Source organism: Eurosta solidaginis, chromosome 5, assembly GCF_040869045.1.
Source record: "Eurosta solidaginis isolate ZX-2024a chromosome 5, ASM4086904v1, whole genome shotgun sequence".
Taxonomy (NCBI): domain Eukaryota; kingdom Metazoa; phylum Arthropoda; class Insecta; order Diptera; family Tephritidae; genus Eurosta; species Eurosta solidaginis.
Genome location: NC_090323.1, coordinates 267,892,472 through 267,908,261, shown reverse-complemented (window position 1 = coordinate 267,908,261; position 15,790 = coordinate 267,892,472). Strand labels below are relative to the sequence as shown.

General features: G+C 38.3%; 1 protein-coding gene across 12 annotated transcripts in view; it reads left to right on the top strand.

The window, feature by feature from the left end:
* dally (division abnormally delayed protein) overlaps positions 1–15,790 on the top strand; it is a 398,607-nt gene that overhangs the window by 373,531 nt on the left and 9,286 nt on the right. For all 12 annotated transcript variants that reach the window (XM_067790410.1, XM_067790409.1, XM_067790405.1 and 9 more), the window contains 3 exons: positions 8,077–8,200; positions 8,331–8,777; positions 8,909–9,098. In XM_067790410.1, the coding sequence (XP_067646511.1) occupies positions 8,077–8,200; positions 8,331–8,777; positions 8,909–9,098 (761 nt within the window). The remainder of the gene's footprint in view (positions 1–8,076; positions 8,201–8,330; positions 8,778–8,908; positions 9,099–15,790) is intronic.

Here is a 15,790-nt window from a genome sequence, read left to right as displayed (position 1 = left end):
TTTCTATTTTAAAAAAATATGAAGCATAACTTTAACATAACATAATGAATATGATGACATGACATCATTTGAACGCGAACAGAGTGACAATTTAACATGTGTTTGGGATATATGTATGTTTATGTTTACATATCTATAAGTTTATAAGAGATTATGTACACACATACATATATACATACATACAGAGATACACTCAAACGTTTCTTTTGTCTCATCAAAATAACTTAATATTTACAGCCTAATGTTTAGATATCAAATGCAATTTGTAGATATACAAATTTCGGTACAGATGTACCCACAAATCCACATGATACCCTATATTACTAATATTTATTGCTTTCATAATTAACCAGAACTCCTTGTTTATATTTACTGAAATGAGTTTTCAACAAGAAATTGCAATTCAACACGTTTTCAATGCTAAACAATTCTTGACGCATGACTCATCACAGCCCCAGACTCAGCTGTGGCACTCACTCCATTTAGGCATCTTTGCTGATCGAGCAGCTGACAATATTTACAGTGCGGTTGGGATGTAAACGCATGCATAATAATAATATTATTTATTTGTCGCGATTACCTCCCGCGGATGAATCTGTTTCACGCCGACTACGAAAGGCTTAGCGGATAAATTTCGCTGAGAAAATTTTCATGTCAGAAATAGACTCACAGATCATGCCAAAAGACTGCCGAGAGGCGATTTCATTTTCAAAAATATTCTTGGTTATTTTTTATGTTTTTATTTGTATTTATTACATTTTCCTAGCACAACAATTTTGCAAAATTATTTTATAGTGCTAGTCAGAACAGCAGCATAAGAGAACAAAAGCAAAAATTCAATAACAATTGGTGTCCCATCATTTCAACCTGGCACTTTTGGTATGGTAGGCCAGCAGACTACTTTTAGAATACAACGGCCGTTGATCACATTGTCAGGTTCGGTTACGGTGAACTGGCTGGTGCTAGAGGACTTCACAAAGACTAACTGTGTCCATAGCGTCACCGCACTGGAAAACTTTATCAAGAACGAAGAACTTTGTTATAATACAACTCTGTCCCTCAAACAAGGACACAGTAGTACAGACAGCTAACGTTTGGCTGGCATTTGGTACATACAATTACCAACGTCTAGAGCAGAAATGACAGTAGGCAACCTTTGTGGTGTCATGAAAATCTTATATGACCAACCAATAGACCTTGTATGATCCAGTATTTGACACACTGTAAATATCCATAAATAATAATTTTCTCGTTAGCAATAATACAATACAAATTGCAAATAATACGACTGTCGCCCCTCACAATCTCCCCCAACGACACCAAATATGGACAGCAGGCAGCACATCATTAATATAAAAATAACATCTGTAGATAATCAACTGCGTGGCGTAAACGGACTTACCTACAAAAATAAAATTCTATAATAAAAATATAAAAAATCGATTTGTACAAGCAGCCAAAACATTGATATTTGCATGTAAACCGATTGTAAGACAGACAGACAAACCATCAAACATATGTCTTGTGCCAGTCAATGCGTCAACCATTGAGAAGAGACTTACAATTCATGCACTTTATGGTATTTACATTAGGGTAATCCTTAACAATCAAATGAATTATTATTTCAGTCTTATTTTGTTGTTGTTGATGTTCTAGCACTGCTTCGCCCCATCCAATAAGTGCGAGATCTCACAAATTGTCATCAATATCCTCTAACGGTAATCCAAAGAAACTTGCGGTTTCAACAGGGGTGGACCAGAGGGAGATGGTGCTAGTGGCGTTGGTTCCACCTAGCAATTGAGAAGATGGTTGGTGTCCTGTGGGGACAGTTGCAAGCAGGACATGCAATAAGTATATGCGGGTACAGCATCCAGATCGAAATTGAGCCAGAGTGAGGCGCGTCTCCCTGTGAAGGTTGCTTTCTTTTTCTGTAAATTCAGGATTTGACTTTAAGAACGGGGTTCGCCGGGCAATTCCTGGCATAGAGGTCCGACGCCTTTTCGGATATCACTGATGACCTTTTTGTGTTTTTCTTCTACATACGGCTGAGTTCACAGGTGCCGTATTTCCTCGTAGAACTTGCAGAGATGACTTCTTAAGACCCTGGGAGGCAGAGCCTCCTCCATCAGATGTTTCTCGGGATACCCAGATTCCTGGGAATTCAACAGAAACTGTTTGTTCAGCATTTCATTTCTCTCCCTAATGGGGAGCACTCTCGCCTCACTGTGTGGATGGGCTCTGGGGACATAAGACAGCTATAGCATTTCTGATAGCGATGTTTTGATAGGCCCGTATTTTCTTCCAGTATGGCGACCATATCGGAGACGCATAGCATGCAAGCGGCTGCCCATTTGTTTTGTAAGTGGTAATGAGCGGTCTCCTTATCTTTACCGCAAGTGCGGACGGCAAGAGATTTGAGGATGTTACTGTGGCTCTGGATTTTAGGTACAATTGCGAAAGCATGCTCTCCAAAATGTAGATCCTGATCGTACGTCATACCCAGTATTTTTAGGTGTAAGACAGTCGGTAGCGTAATGTCATCAATATGGTCGATATTTGTTTTGTGAATGTTGTAAATAAAGTCGCCTAAGATTTGGTCGGTGGCGATGTGAGGTTTCTCGAGGCGAATAAACTGCATAGGCTGCCTGTATCAAAAACTTTTGATAAGTCTATCGCTACGAGTACTGTTCTGTGGTGGGGTCTTTGATTCCATCCGACATTTTCTGTGTATTAATGGCGTTTAGCGCGGTGGTAGTGCTATGTAGTTTCCAGCCTTATCTTTTCAGACGGCTACACATAGATCGAAAGTATTAAATATAAATTATGGGTCCGGTTAAAGACAGTTAAGGAATATTGCATTAGAATCAAAGTTCGGATAGCGCTACGTAGACTGGAAAAGTTTATATTATTTTTCTGTTTATCTAATATCCAAAATTGGTAATACTTTAGGTGACTTTGTTCTCAACTGAATACGGTTAAGACTACTCGTGCAGCGGTACGTACATACTACCCTATGGAAACACACTCTAACCGTCTCCGTACTTTTCATTTTGTGTATGACCGTTTGAAGGCATACAAATTATTTCGTTTGAATCTTTCAGACCAACCTTATTCACATTTATGCACAAATACACACGTATTTGTTAAGGTGCCTCATATTAACTTTACGCCAAACGTATGTTGGGTGTACACATTTCAGATTTAAAAATTGCACAGCAGCCATGGTCGAAGCTCTTCGATTGGAAACAAAAAGAATTCAAAGCGAACAGATGATCAATCAATGCAGCGAATTTTGGCATTTTGTAGCATATGTACAGTCACTCACAGTAAAAATGGAACATACAATTTTTTTATCGCTATTGATTTTTAATATTTTGTTAGGTATATACATGTATGTATGTATGCCGATTTTCTGTCAAAATAATAAGCTCATTGTCTTAAAAGATGTTAATTAATTGAATAAATAAATAAATGCAAGGCGCGATAACCTCCAACAAGATTTAAGGCCGAGCTTCTCTTCCAATTTGCGTCGTGCTCCTTTTAATTTTCCCTACAAATTGGCCAGACGGTACCTTTGTTTTTTATGCCGAGTCCGAACGGGATCTGCAAGTCAGATGAATTGAATTGAGGGAGATATGCTTGCACTGCTTGCAGATTGACTAGCCCTCTTAGAAACAGGTGTGAGAACCGAGTTGCGAAATCATTGGAAGTCTTTTTCGATTGCAGCCTCTCAACGTCTAGCTCTCGCCGGTCTTTTTGTTGCACGCTTTTAGCCGTACAGAGGTGAGCACCAATTTTTTCTTCAACCAGATAGTGATCCGGGCGCAGCCACTTTGTTTGATGAGTGGAATCAATCAGCCTCAATTCATTTGGAGAGGTTTCGCCGTGGAAGCTGTAATTTCCCAGCCAAGTATACTCTTATTTGTCCATCCTGTTGTTAAAGCCGCGAAGCATATATTTTATATCATGGCGGGGCCAGTGCTCGTATGTGCGTACTTGGCGGCGAAGTCTCTCTCGCTGATATTACGTATTCTATACCGAAACTGCATGATTACTTAGTAAATGTCGCATTATTTTATGGTCTTAAAAGATTTCCGTGTTTCGTCAATCGCATCTCTTGGATCATAATGGTGTCAGATTTTGCCTTAACGAAAGCATTTACCAGCCGGGCATTTGCACCTTTTCATTAAAGGCCCCAACATTCCAGATGCGTGTCTTTATGTCGTAACCCTTTACACGTTTAGAAGGATTTACGTACTTTGACTCATCCATCAGACGGCTTCACCAATTTCACAATACCATACTTGTATGAGGGATACTGAGGTGGAATTGTCGCATCACTTAGTAACGAGTAGTGAATATCCGAAAGTCTTATCCAAAATGAGGCTTATCTTGAGCTTCTACCACCGCACAGTGGTCGGTTCCATAGGCCAAAAATAAAAAAATCAAAGTGAAAAGTTTGCCACCAAATGTATCCTTAGTATCTCTTATTAGAACAGCCTTTTAAAAGGCATATTTGTTTTGTTGTATTCGAATTACACTCTTTAAGAATAGCTTCAAAAGTGAGGTTATGGTATTAGTTGGTTTTTACAGTGTGAGCAAGTTAAAAATAAAGCGCAATTATCTTATTTAATAATACATAAGACTTCATTTGGAAATAATTTTAGTGTCTTCTTTAGCTTGTTGTGTTTTTTTTTGTTTATTTTGTTAATTAAAATTTCACCAGTGCCTTTACTAGTGTTTATTTGCACAAATATTTTAATTCAGCTAAAGTTTTAGTTGGGTTCTTCACCGATCCTCACGTTGGGACTTATAGCTTATTATTTATTAGTCATAGTATATAGATTCTAAAGTATTAATATCAGTTGCCACTTCCTGTCACTAACTATGTTTTGCGACAGTTTTCTGATAGCGTCAACCTGATAAATTATTGTCGTATGTCAAATGTACTCACATGTAACATACGACATTATTTTATCCAGTCGACGATATGCAAATGTAAACTTTGGTGTTTGTTCGTTGTTTTGTTATTGTTATGTATGCAAGATCTTTTAATAACTTTAATTTCTTTATTTAAACCTTTTAAACATTGTATTTGCGATGGACACATCTTACCACTTTTGCCCCCACATCTACATACTTTTTGTATGCATACGGTAAAAGTGGATGGTTGTGGCTCGAAATGAATGGGCACCAATTTTATTGATAAAATAATTCTCACATAGTTGTATAGCCGTGACCAAAGTTTCACGTTGATACCTCTACCGGAAGTATTTTTGGCCACCAACTCCATATAAGACCGACCACTGTCCACCGTGCCTAGCTTAAGCTAACCGAAGTATTTCATATCTGTATTATTTGACAATTGCATATATTGGTAAACATTTTAGAAATATCTGAAAAATTTTCGTGGGTTTGCTTTATTTCCAAACATTCATCTTTTTATAAAAAAAAAAACTTCAACAAGAATTTAGAAAAGTATTTTGATACTCTGTTGTTCCATTTATAATGGGAGCGACTGTCTGACACTTATGAATCCCAACGCAGCAGGCATCAACAGAATCGCTGCTGTGCGGGTGGCACCTCTTATGAGGGCTACAACTTTGGCTCAAAGATCTGAGCTCTCCACAGTCCTTTAATTAAACGCGGCTTCGTAAATGCGTGTATATGCAGATTTTCATTTATTTTTGTTTTACTTGTTTGTTATGCCAAACGTAAGCTGATAAATTTCTTATATGCGTACATCTGAGTATTTGCAAAAATAAATACAAAAAAATCTTATGGGTTTTGAGCAAAAAACATATTTTATGTATCGCATCTTTATTGCTTCATCATTTCGGCAACATGATTTATCAACAAAGTAAACAAATAAACATTTGCATTTCATAGAATTTGCACACATAAAAAATGTTTAGAAAAACTAAGTTTAAAAAACATTAAATAGCTGGTAATGAGTCATAGGTGCCGCCAATGGGCAAGCGCGCAATCTTTTTGTGTGGCATAACGCCTTGTTTTCAAGTTGCGAGTAATAAAAAAAGGTTGTCATGCTGAAAACCAACCGTGATCCCGCATAAATCACGCGGTATACATTCAGTCACAAAATCACACATCAAACATACATACATACATGTACAAAGCATGCCACAAACATATAAGATCGTCATTGCTAGCTGCCTCTGAGTTATTCATTCACATCCGTACCCAATTTACCTCCATCACCCAATTAACATGTTAGACACACACCTCAATATAACGGAAATAGCTCACAAAACTTCACAATGCTTTTAGCTAGAAAACAAATCTCACCTTTGCAAACTTTGAATACCCAAATAGTTATAGCACATTGAGTGTTGTGGGTTTAATGGGTTTTTAGGCGTTCAAAATTGCCTTCATATCCAAAATGCCAAAGATTTCGTTGTGTAATACACAAACTTAATACTTAATTAGCAGAAAAGGATTTGGGGCACACTAATTCTTAAGAAAGAAGCTGACAATAAGATGAAGGTGACTTTTAACTCCTTTGATCGATAATTAACATTTGGGTTTTGGTTGGTACTTATTCTTTGTTTAGTATGGAGCACCATGGATAATGTTATTTTTTTCGCTTTCCATGATTGAACTTTTGTTCTTGTTGTTTTTGTATAGCTAATCCTACTTAGATGGTCCAGTAGAAGGAACGAGAGAGAGCGTGAGCAGCTTGAGCAGCTTGACGAGGTATTTTATGATGTCCACACTGAAGTTCACCCGAACTTGTATCGTGTTTGGGCAGTCCCTTTCCATATATGAATCCAATTCCCATGGAAATATTTTTTTTACTCCTCGAACCTTCAGGTACACGTGATAGAAGTTAATTTCTTAAAGCATACTAATGTAAAAGCGTGAAAGCGTATCTGTGGAAAAACGTTTTTGTGCAAATTCTCACTACAGTAAAAGCTTATCAGCGTAAAATCTTAGCGCCGACAAGCGTAGAACGGTTATGTCGTATTGGCGTAATTCCGTAGCAGCGTACTAACGTAAAAGCGTAATAGGAACTTGAATATATTCGTAGTCGAAAACTTACTTAGCTATTGTCGCAGTAGAAGTCGTAAGCGTATAGGCGTAATATGTAAAGATACTTATAAGCGTATTAACTAGCGTACTCGCACTCCCGATCCAACACACACTGTCCTTCCTGTTTTGTGATGTTTTATCTGCACTCTAAATAAAAATTGCACATCGTCACGAAGTGAACTACGAAAAGCGTCGAGCGAAAAATGGCACTGAAGATGGCGCAACGTCGAAACCGATTTGTCTACAAACCATCTTATATATGTATGTATCTTATATATACACTCTGATCGAAAATCAAGCAAAACAAACTGAATAACCAGGTATGGGCACATTTTCTGCTGGTAAAACAGTTACAGCATTAATGAGCACTAGGCACGGATATTAAATATTTTCGAGTCCAAGTGGAGAACAACAAATTGATAAATTATTTTACGGTCTTAATTCGCTTTGACCTCGCAAGATAGTTTTTTGATTTCTCTCTTCACAACGTATTTAAAAAAAGTTTCCGATGTATGTAACCAACTTTTATTTGGCAACAACCCAATTTTGATGTTCACACTGCAAGAATTTTCTCACAAGATTCTCGAATCTCGAAATACTCGCAACGCTTGCTTGCTTCTGGACATTCAATTTAATCGCTGCATTTGCAGTAGTACATATATGAACTCTGTCTCTTTTTACTTGTGTATTTTTTGAATAATTTTTAATCTTCCGATTTCTCGAATTTGTTCGAGCAGAAATGTTTCGGCTTTTCGCAAATATCTCGAACCTTGAATTGCACATTCCCGAATACAAGCGATAGGAAATCATAAGTTTTATATAATACTGCCTTACGAGTATATCGAGATTCTAGAATCTCGTAAGAGCCGATACTCGCGAAAAAATTTTTCTCTTATAAATGAGATAAATCGTAAGCTCTACTATCTTCGTAAATAAATATTTGAATTTATTTGGTACATTCAGATGCTCATTAATTTCACAAAAGTTCCAAACTTACTTTAATATCTTTTATATTTCAATTTACAGGTCATGTACTAGAGCTTGCAGAACAATCTGAGAACAAAACATTGGCGGTTTTTTCCCAAGTTTACCGACGCATGGTACCACAATCAAGCGAATTGATCCACCAGCTCTATTCTGAAATTATTAAGTAAGTTAAATGAAAGCTGAAATTTTCTAATCAAAGAATTTGTTGAATCCATCTGCCACTTTAAATTAAATTGCAATCTTTTTTTTTAACTAATCGTATATTTCCCTAACTTCTTTCTACACAAACACAGCCACTTGAGGAATGCAAACAGCAACAATGTTTACACCGGTCCCGGCAATAGTCTAAGCAATCTGGAAGATGCTATACAAAAATTCTTTGTTAATCTCTTTCCGGTCGCCTATCATCAAGCGGTGCACTTGAGCAAGGATAATTACGGTGAATTACATGAGGATTATATCAATTGCTTGAAGCACACATTCGAAGATTTGCAACCATTTGGCAGCATACCAAAAGAGATCAAACGCAATTTGTTGCAGAGCGTTCAAACGGCGACAATCTTTTTAAATTCCCTGCAACAAAGCGCTGAGGTGCTTAGCGAAACCGATGAATTGTATGCCATGTATTTGACTGATACCTGCCAAAAGCAATTGCTTAAGATGAGCTATTGCCCAAGTTGTAATGGATTGCAGAAGACGCAAGTGAAAGCGTGCTATAGCTATTGCATGAATGTGTTGCGGTAAGTTGCGTACTTAGATTTAAATAGCGAAGTGCATACAAAGCTAATTTATAGGGAGTTTAGATTGCTAAGGCAAAGTAATGTTATTAATTGTAACCTCTTTTCCTTTTTTTCTTCCTTTACTTCTTTAGCGGCTGCTCGGCTCAATACGCTGGAGTATTGGATAGCCCTTGGTCCAATGTTGTAGATGCCATTCAAAATTTGGTTACAACTCACATTCGTTCGGACAGTGGCATTGTGACAACAATAAAACAATTGGATATTAAATTATCAGAAACAATTATGCGGGCGATGGAAAATGGACCTAATCTAGAAATGAAGGTAAGTGAATAAGTTTGATATTCATTTCGAATATTTGGAATTGATCAGCGCTGTTGTGGGATCCGTTTATTGGTTTGGTTGGTTTTAATGCTAACTATCATATAAATCGGAGTCCACCACAACCGCTCGTATATATAATGAAAACAAATATACATAAGTAACTACATATATATTGAGGAAAAAACTTGGAAGTATGTTTGAGAGTCCACTTAGTCCTAATAGAAACAGTAGAACAATTTGGGTTTCTGTGGTGTTTCCAATTAGCTCAGTTAAATGGGGTTTCTGCTAGAGTAGCGCAAATCTGCTTTCTTCAACTGCGATTTTCAGCTCTTGGACTTTGAGCCATCGTGGATAAGTCTGAGAGCCTGTTCATGCTCATCTGGTTCAACGGCTGAGGTCTTGTGTGCCGGATTTCTTCATAGTGCTGGCGCATATTAATGCTTATGCCCCAGGGAGGAATGGTCACTTAATAAGATGTCTATAGGGATTTCCAAGTTTCTGAGTATTCAGCAGAAACTTTTTGTTCAGCATTTTGTTTGTCAACGTCATGGGGAGTAGTCTCGCCTCGCTGTGCAGATGAAGCTCTGGGCACCTAAGAAGACATCCCGTGGAAGTTCTGAGCGCGGTGTTTTGGCAGGCCTGCAGTTTCCTACTGTGTGTTTGTTATAAGCTCGGAGACGTGTTGCATACAAGCGAATGGGCAATTGCTTTATAGGTAGCTATGAAGATTTATGCGTTTCTTTGTCTTTGCAGCAAGTAGATGTCCAATGTGGTCGAAGTCAATGTTGAAATAAGGTCGCCGAAGTTTTGGTCGGTGATAGTGCCAAATTTCGCGAGGTGAAAAAACTGGATATAAGGAGATAGTTGTTGATTTTACAGCAGAGCTCATTAATGGAAAGGGGCAGCACGTGTTGCCATTATCGTGCTATCATCGGCACAATTGTAACTCCTTCTGATGGGTGGAGGAACTTCGTTATATAAAAATTAAATAAAAGTGGGGACGGTACACCTTCTTCAAATCATGGTTTTGATGTCATGTTCCTGAACTGGACTGATGCCTGCCACCCACATAGGTAATTTTTGGTCCTCCTTTTGAGACTGGATGGAAGTGTACGCCCATTTTGCAGTAATGTGCTGTGGTTGACTGCGTCAAAAGCTTTTGATAAATCTAGCGCTTTGAGTACTGCTCTGAAGTGGGTTTTGATTCAATCCGCAATTTATTTGTGTGTTATTGGCGTTTAGCGCGGTTGCGGTGCTATACAATTTTCTTAAGCCATGCAAGACAGTTTCAAGTATCTTGGCCACTGGCAATAGGAGAGATATCGGACGATATGACTCTCTTTTTCGGCCACAGTTCGGAGCCATCAACCAACTTACGCATTGTACCTTGTATATCATGTTGCTCCATAGTTCAGGGCTAAGCTTTTTTACTTCTCCGCGTGCGACTTTCATGGGCCTCAGTCCAGGGTATATGAGTACGCAATAGCTAAGGTAGCCTCTAATAACCCGCTGTAGTTGGCATGGCATTTGAAATCTGCCGCCGGCATGTCTAGAGTTGTTGTAACTAAAAAAATATTATTTCTATGCTAGTAACTACGTTTTCGATTGTGCCTTTTCCAGGTTGCCTGAGTGATACTTCTCTAGCTTTTTTTATTTTATCGCGGCTGTAATTCATAGTTTTAGGAGCCTCTCAAATCCAGCTGCATCGAATATGCAAAAAGCCTGTTATGCGGATGAAGAGTTAGGTGCCTTTGCTGGGCCAAATAAATCAAATAACCGATTTTTCCGGTAATACCTAGGTCATATCACATATTATATATTTCGATCCCAATTGAAGACTGTAAAGTTGAAAGTTAATATTGGAATACAGTAAAATTTTAGCTTTAACTTAAACTCTTAAACGTCTCAAATCTACACCAAAAGTTATATATGATATTTTTAAGTACTATCATCTGAAGGGGTGAAACTGGAACGAAACCGTTTATTTTATTTATTAGGACTACCCTAATAACGTATGTATGTACATATATGAGTACGTATCTACCTTTGTTCAATTGTTTTGAAACCTCTTGACCACCATATCGATTTGTTGTTGCTTGCCTTTATTAAATCTACTGCTTGGCCAATATTTTTTTAATTTGCCAGTTAAATTAATGCTTCCTATAGGTGCAGATACATCCTTACATACAAACATACATACATATATGGAGCACATATTTGGTGAGTGCCGAAAAAATTGATTTTCTTTTTTCACTACCACGTTTAGCTTACCTTAAGTGCAAATATGGAAGTGGAGCAAATGCTTTTCCTCCTTTACTGATTCTCCTCTCCATTGTTTGTTTTTCTACATTTTGACCAAAAAATCTGAATTGACCCAAAAAAGTCTGAAGGAGGAAGAATGTGAATGAAATCCAGATCGATTTAATTAAATTCATAGTGAAAATTTTTTATACGATATGTTCTTTCACCGCTTTCTTCTTCGCTTTCGGCCAAAGTTTCCTGTTTTAATTCGTTAAGGATTTTAGTAACTATTTTCGTTTTTATTTCTTATACTCAGCTGAGAGAGCTCACAGAGTATATTAACTTTGTTCGCATAACGGTAATCCGTAAAGGCATAAACTAATCGAGATAGATATAGACTTCAATATATCAAAATGATCTGGGCGAAAAAAGAAATTCATTTAGCCATGTCCGTCCGGCCGTTTACACGATAACTTGAGTAAATTTTGAGGTATCTTAATGAAATCTGGTATGTAAGTTCCTGGGCACTCATCTCAGATCTCTATTTAAAATGAACGAAATCGGACTATAACTAGGCCCACTTTTTGGATATCGAAAATTTCGAAAAACCCAAAAAGTGCGAGAATTCATTACCAAAGACGGATAAAGCGATGAAACTTGGTAGGTCGGTTGACCTTATGACGCAGAATAGAAAATTTGTAAAATTTTGGACAATGGGCGTGGCACCGCCCACTTTTAAAAGAAGGTAATTTAAAAATTTTGCAAGCCGTAATTTGGAAGTCGTTGAAGATATCATGATGAAATTTGGCAGGAACGTTACACCTCTTACTATATGTGTGGTAAATAAAAAATAGCTAAATTGGATGACGAACACGTCCACTTAAAAAAAAAAACTTTTAAGTCAAATTTTAACAAAAAATTAAATATCTTTACAGTATATATGTAAGTAAATTATGTCAACATTCAACTCCAGTAATGATATGGGACGACAAAATACAAAAATAAAAGAAAATTTCAAAATGGGCGTGGCTCCGCCCTTTTTCATTTACTTTGTCTAGAATACTTTTAATGCCATAAGTCGAACAAAAATTTACTAATCCTTGTGAAATTATATGATGGCATAGCTTCTACGCCGATAACTGTTTTCTGTGAAAATGGGCGAAATCGGTTGAAGCCACGCCTAGTTTTTATACACAGCCGACTGTCTGCCCTTCCTCTTGGCCGTTAACACAATAAGTTGAGCAAAAATCGATATATCTTTTCTAAACTTAGTTCGCGTACTTATCTCGACCCACTTTATCTTGGTATTAAAAATAGGCGAAATCCGACTATGACCACGCCCACTTTTTCGATATCGTATATTTCGAAAAATTTAAAGAATGCCATAATTCTATACCAAATACGAAGAAAGGGATGAAATATGGTGATTCTGGGTCACCCTGGTCCACATTTTGGTCGATATCTCGAAAACGCCTTCACATATACTACTAAGGGCCACTGTTGTTGTTGTTGTTGTTGTAGCAATGCTCGCCCCACCTAATAGCCGCGACCGATCAAAAATTGTCATCAATATCCTCTAACGGGAGTCCAAGGAAACTTGCCGTTTCAACAGGGGTGGACCATAAGGAAAGGGGTGTTAGAGGCGTTGGTTCCACATTACAATTAAAGAGATGGTTGGTGTCATGTGGGGACACATTGCAAGCAGGGCATACATTTTGTATGTCGGGGTTGATTCTGGATAGGTAAGAGTTTAACCTGTTACAGTATCCAGAACGAAGTTGAGCAAGAGTGACACGCGTTTCCCTGGGGAGTATGCGTTCCTCTTCTGCGAGTTCTGGATATTTTTCTTCAAGTACTGAATTCACCGGGCAATTCCCGGCATAAAGTTCCGACGCCTGTCTATGGAGTTCACCAAGGACCTGCTTGTGTTTTTCCGCTTCATACGGCTGGGTTCTCAGGTGCCGTATTTCCTCAAAATGCTTACGGAGATGACTCCTTAGGCCCCTAGGCGGTGCTGGTTCGTCAATCAGATGTCTGTTGGGATGCCCAGGTTTCTGGGTATTCAACAGAAACTGTTTGGTCAGCATCTCATTTCTCTCCCTGATGGGGAGTATTCTCGCCTCATTATGCAGATGGTGTTCTGGGGACATAAGAAGACAGCCCGTGGTGATTCTGAGAGCAGTATTTTGGCAGGCCTGTAGTTTCTTCCAGTGGGTGGTTTTTAGGCTTGGCGACCATATGGGTGACGCGTAGCACGTAATCGGCTGGCTAATTGTTTTGTATGTGGTCAAGAGCGTTTCTTTATCTTTTCCCCAGGTACTGCCAGCAAGGGATTTGAGGATTTTATTACGGCTCTGAATTCTTGGAACAATTGCGGTTGCGTGCGCACCAAAATGTAGATCCTGATCAAACGTCACACCCAAGATTTTGGGGTGTAGGACAGTCGGTAGCGTAGTGCCATCGACGTGGATGTTCAATATGGTCGACATTTGGGGCGTCCATGTTGTAAATAAGGTCGCGGAAGATTTAGTCGGTGACAATGCCAGGTTTCGCGAGGCGAAAAAACTGGAGAGATCAGGGAGATAGCCGTTTATTTTATTGCATAGCTCATCGATCTCTGGGCCTGGGCCTGTGGCCATTATTATGCAGTCATCGGCGCAGGAAACGATTGTGACTCCTTCCGGTGGTGAAGGTAGCTTAGATATGTAGAAATTAAACAAAAGCGGGGATAGGACACCACCCTGTGGCACCCCTTGTTTAATTCTCCTTTGTTTTGATGTCTCGTTTCTGAATTGCACCGATGCCTGCCGACCACCCAGATAATTTGCGGTCCACCTTTTAAGACATGGGGGAAGGGTAGACCCTTCCAGGTCTTGCAGTAACGAGCCATGGTTGACCGTATCAAAAGCTTTTGATAGGTCTAACGCTACGAGTACTGTTCTATGGTGGGGATATTGATTCAAACCGCAATTTATCTGGGTGCTAATGACATTTAGCGCGGAGGTAGCGCTATGGAGTTTTCTGAAGCCATGCTGATGAGGGGCTAGCTGCAAATGTGCTTGGAAATAAAGGAGCAAAATGGCTTCAAGCGTCTTTGCCACTGGCGATAGGAGAGATATCGGACGATATGACTAAGGGCCACTGATTCACCTTTATGGCGATATCTCGAAAAGGCGCCCACCTATAGAACTATGGCCCACTTCCTTCTAAAATACTCTTTAATACCTTCCATTTGATACCCATGTCATACAAACACATTCCAGGGTTACCCTAGGTTAATTTTCCTACATGGTTATTTTCCCTTATTTTGTCTCCAAAGCTCTCAGCTGAGTATGTAATGTTCGGTTACACCCGAACTTAGCCTTCCTTACTTGTTTTATTTGAGTTTGCTTATGCAAATACATTTACTCTCAACACATTTCCGCCTTAATCAAATACTTAATGGAAAACATTCAAATTTCTTCTCTAACCTTCCGTTATGCGACTTCTATTAGAAAATTTATTGTTTTTTTTTTTTTTTTTTTTTTTTGATAAATTATGAGTGCCACAATGATGATTGATTGTTCGTCATAAATTTGACCTTTCGTCATTCGGCAATGGCGCCTGTATAACAAACAAAACAAATGCATCATGTAACAAAAAATTCAAACTAATCCACATTAACTTGGTGCCACACGGTGCCACTACTTTTTCGACGCCAACAAAAAGCGTTCGAGGTAAATTGCAACGCTGTGAAATGGGTGAGATGGGAGAGAGAGAAGATCGTTATGGAAAAGTTGGATAATGTTTAGCTTGTGATTTTTGTTGTAATTGAAAATAATTGCACGAAAAAAGTTTTCTTTAATGGCACAGCGGATTTACATTTGGAACAGTAGTACATTGTTTGCACATTTATCCGTTTTGTTTAAATAAATTCATATGATTCAGTGGAATTTTTAGTTTAAGTGGCACCCGGTGGCTTTTGGAATTTCATGTAGCTAGAGAGGAATTCTATATTCTTAATGCCAAACTCTGTGGCGTTTACATATTCTTTTATATAGGGACCTGAATCTTGATACGATATCGGATATTTTTATGTAGTACGGTTCCGAACCCTAGGAAGACAAGTATTATTGATTGAAAAAATTCAAAAAAAATGTTTCCTCAAATTAATGAAAAGTTTAATACAAAAATAAGAAATTCTTACTCATTACATTGAAATTTTTCTCAATTTAAAGAAATGTTTGTTAGGAAATCTTGTTTTCTGAGTGTACATAAGTACCACGGCTACAGCTTCAATGTGATCATAAATTTACCTTGAAGCGAACATTGAATGAGCTGTACTAGCACTGGAGTCGAATCAATTCTGGAATAATTAAGTAGCAGACTGCGCAGTCGCAGAACGGTCACTGGTGACAACTTTATGAAGGATAGCTCTGGGTTGTTGCTGTTGTTGTTGCTGTAGCGATAAA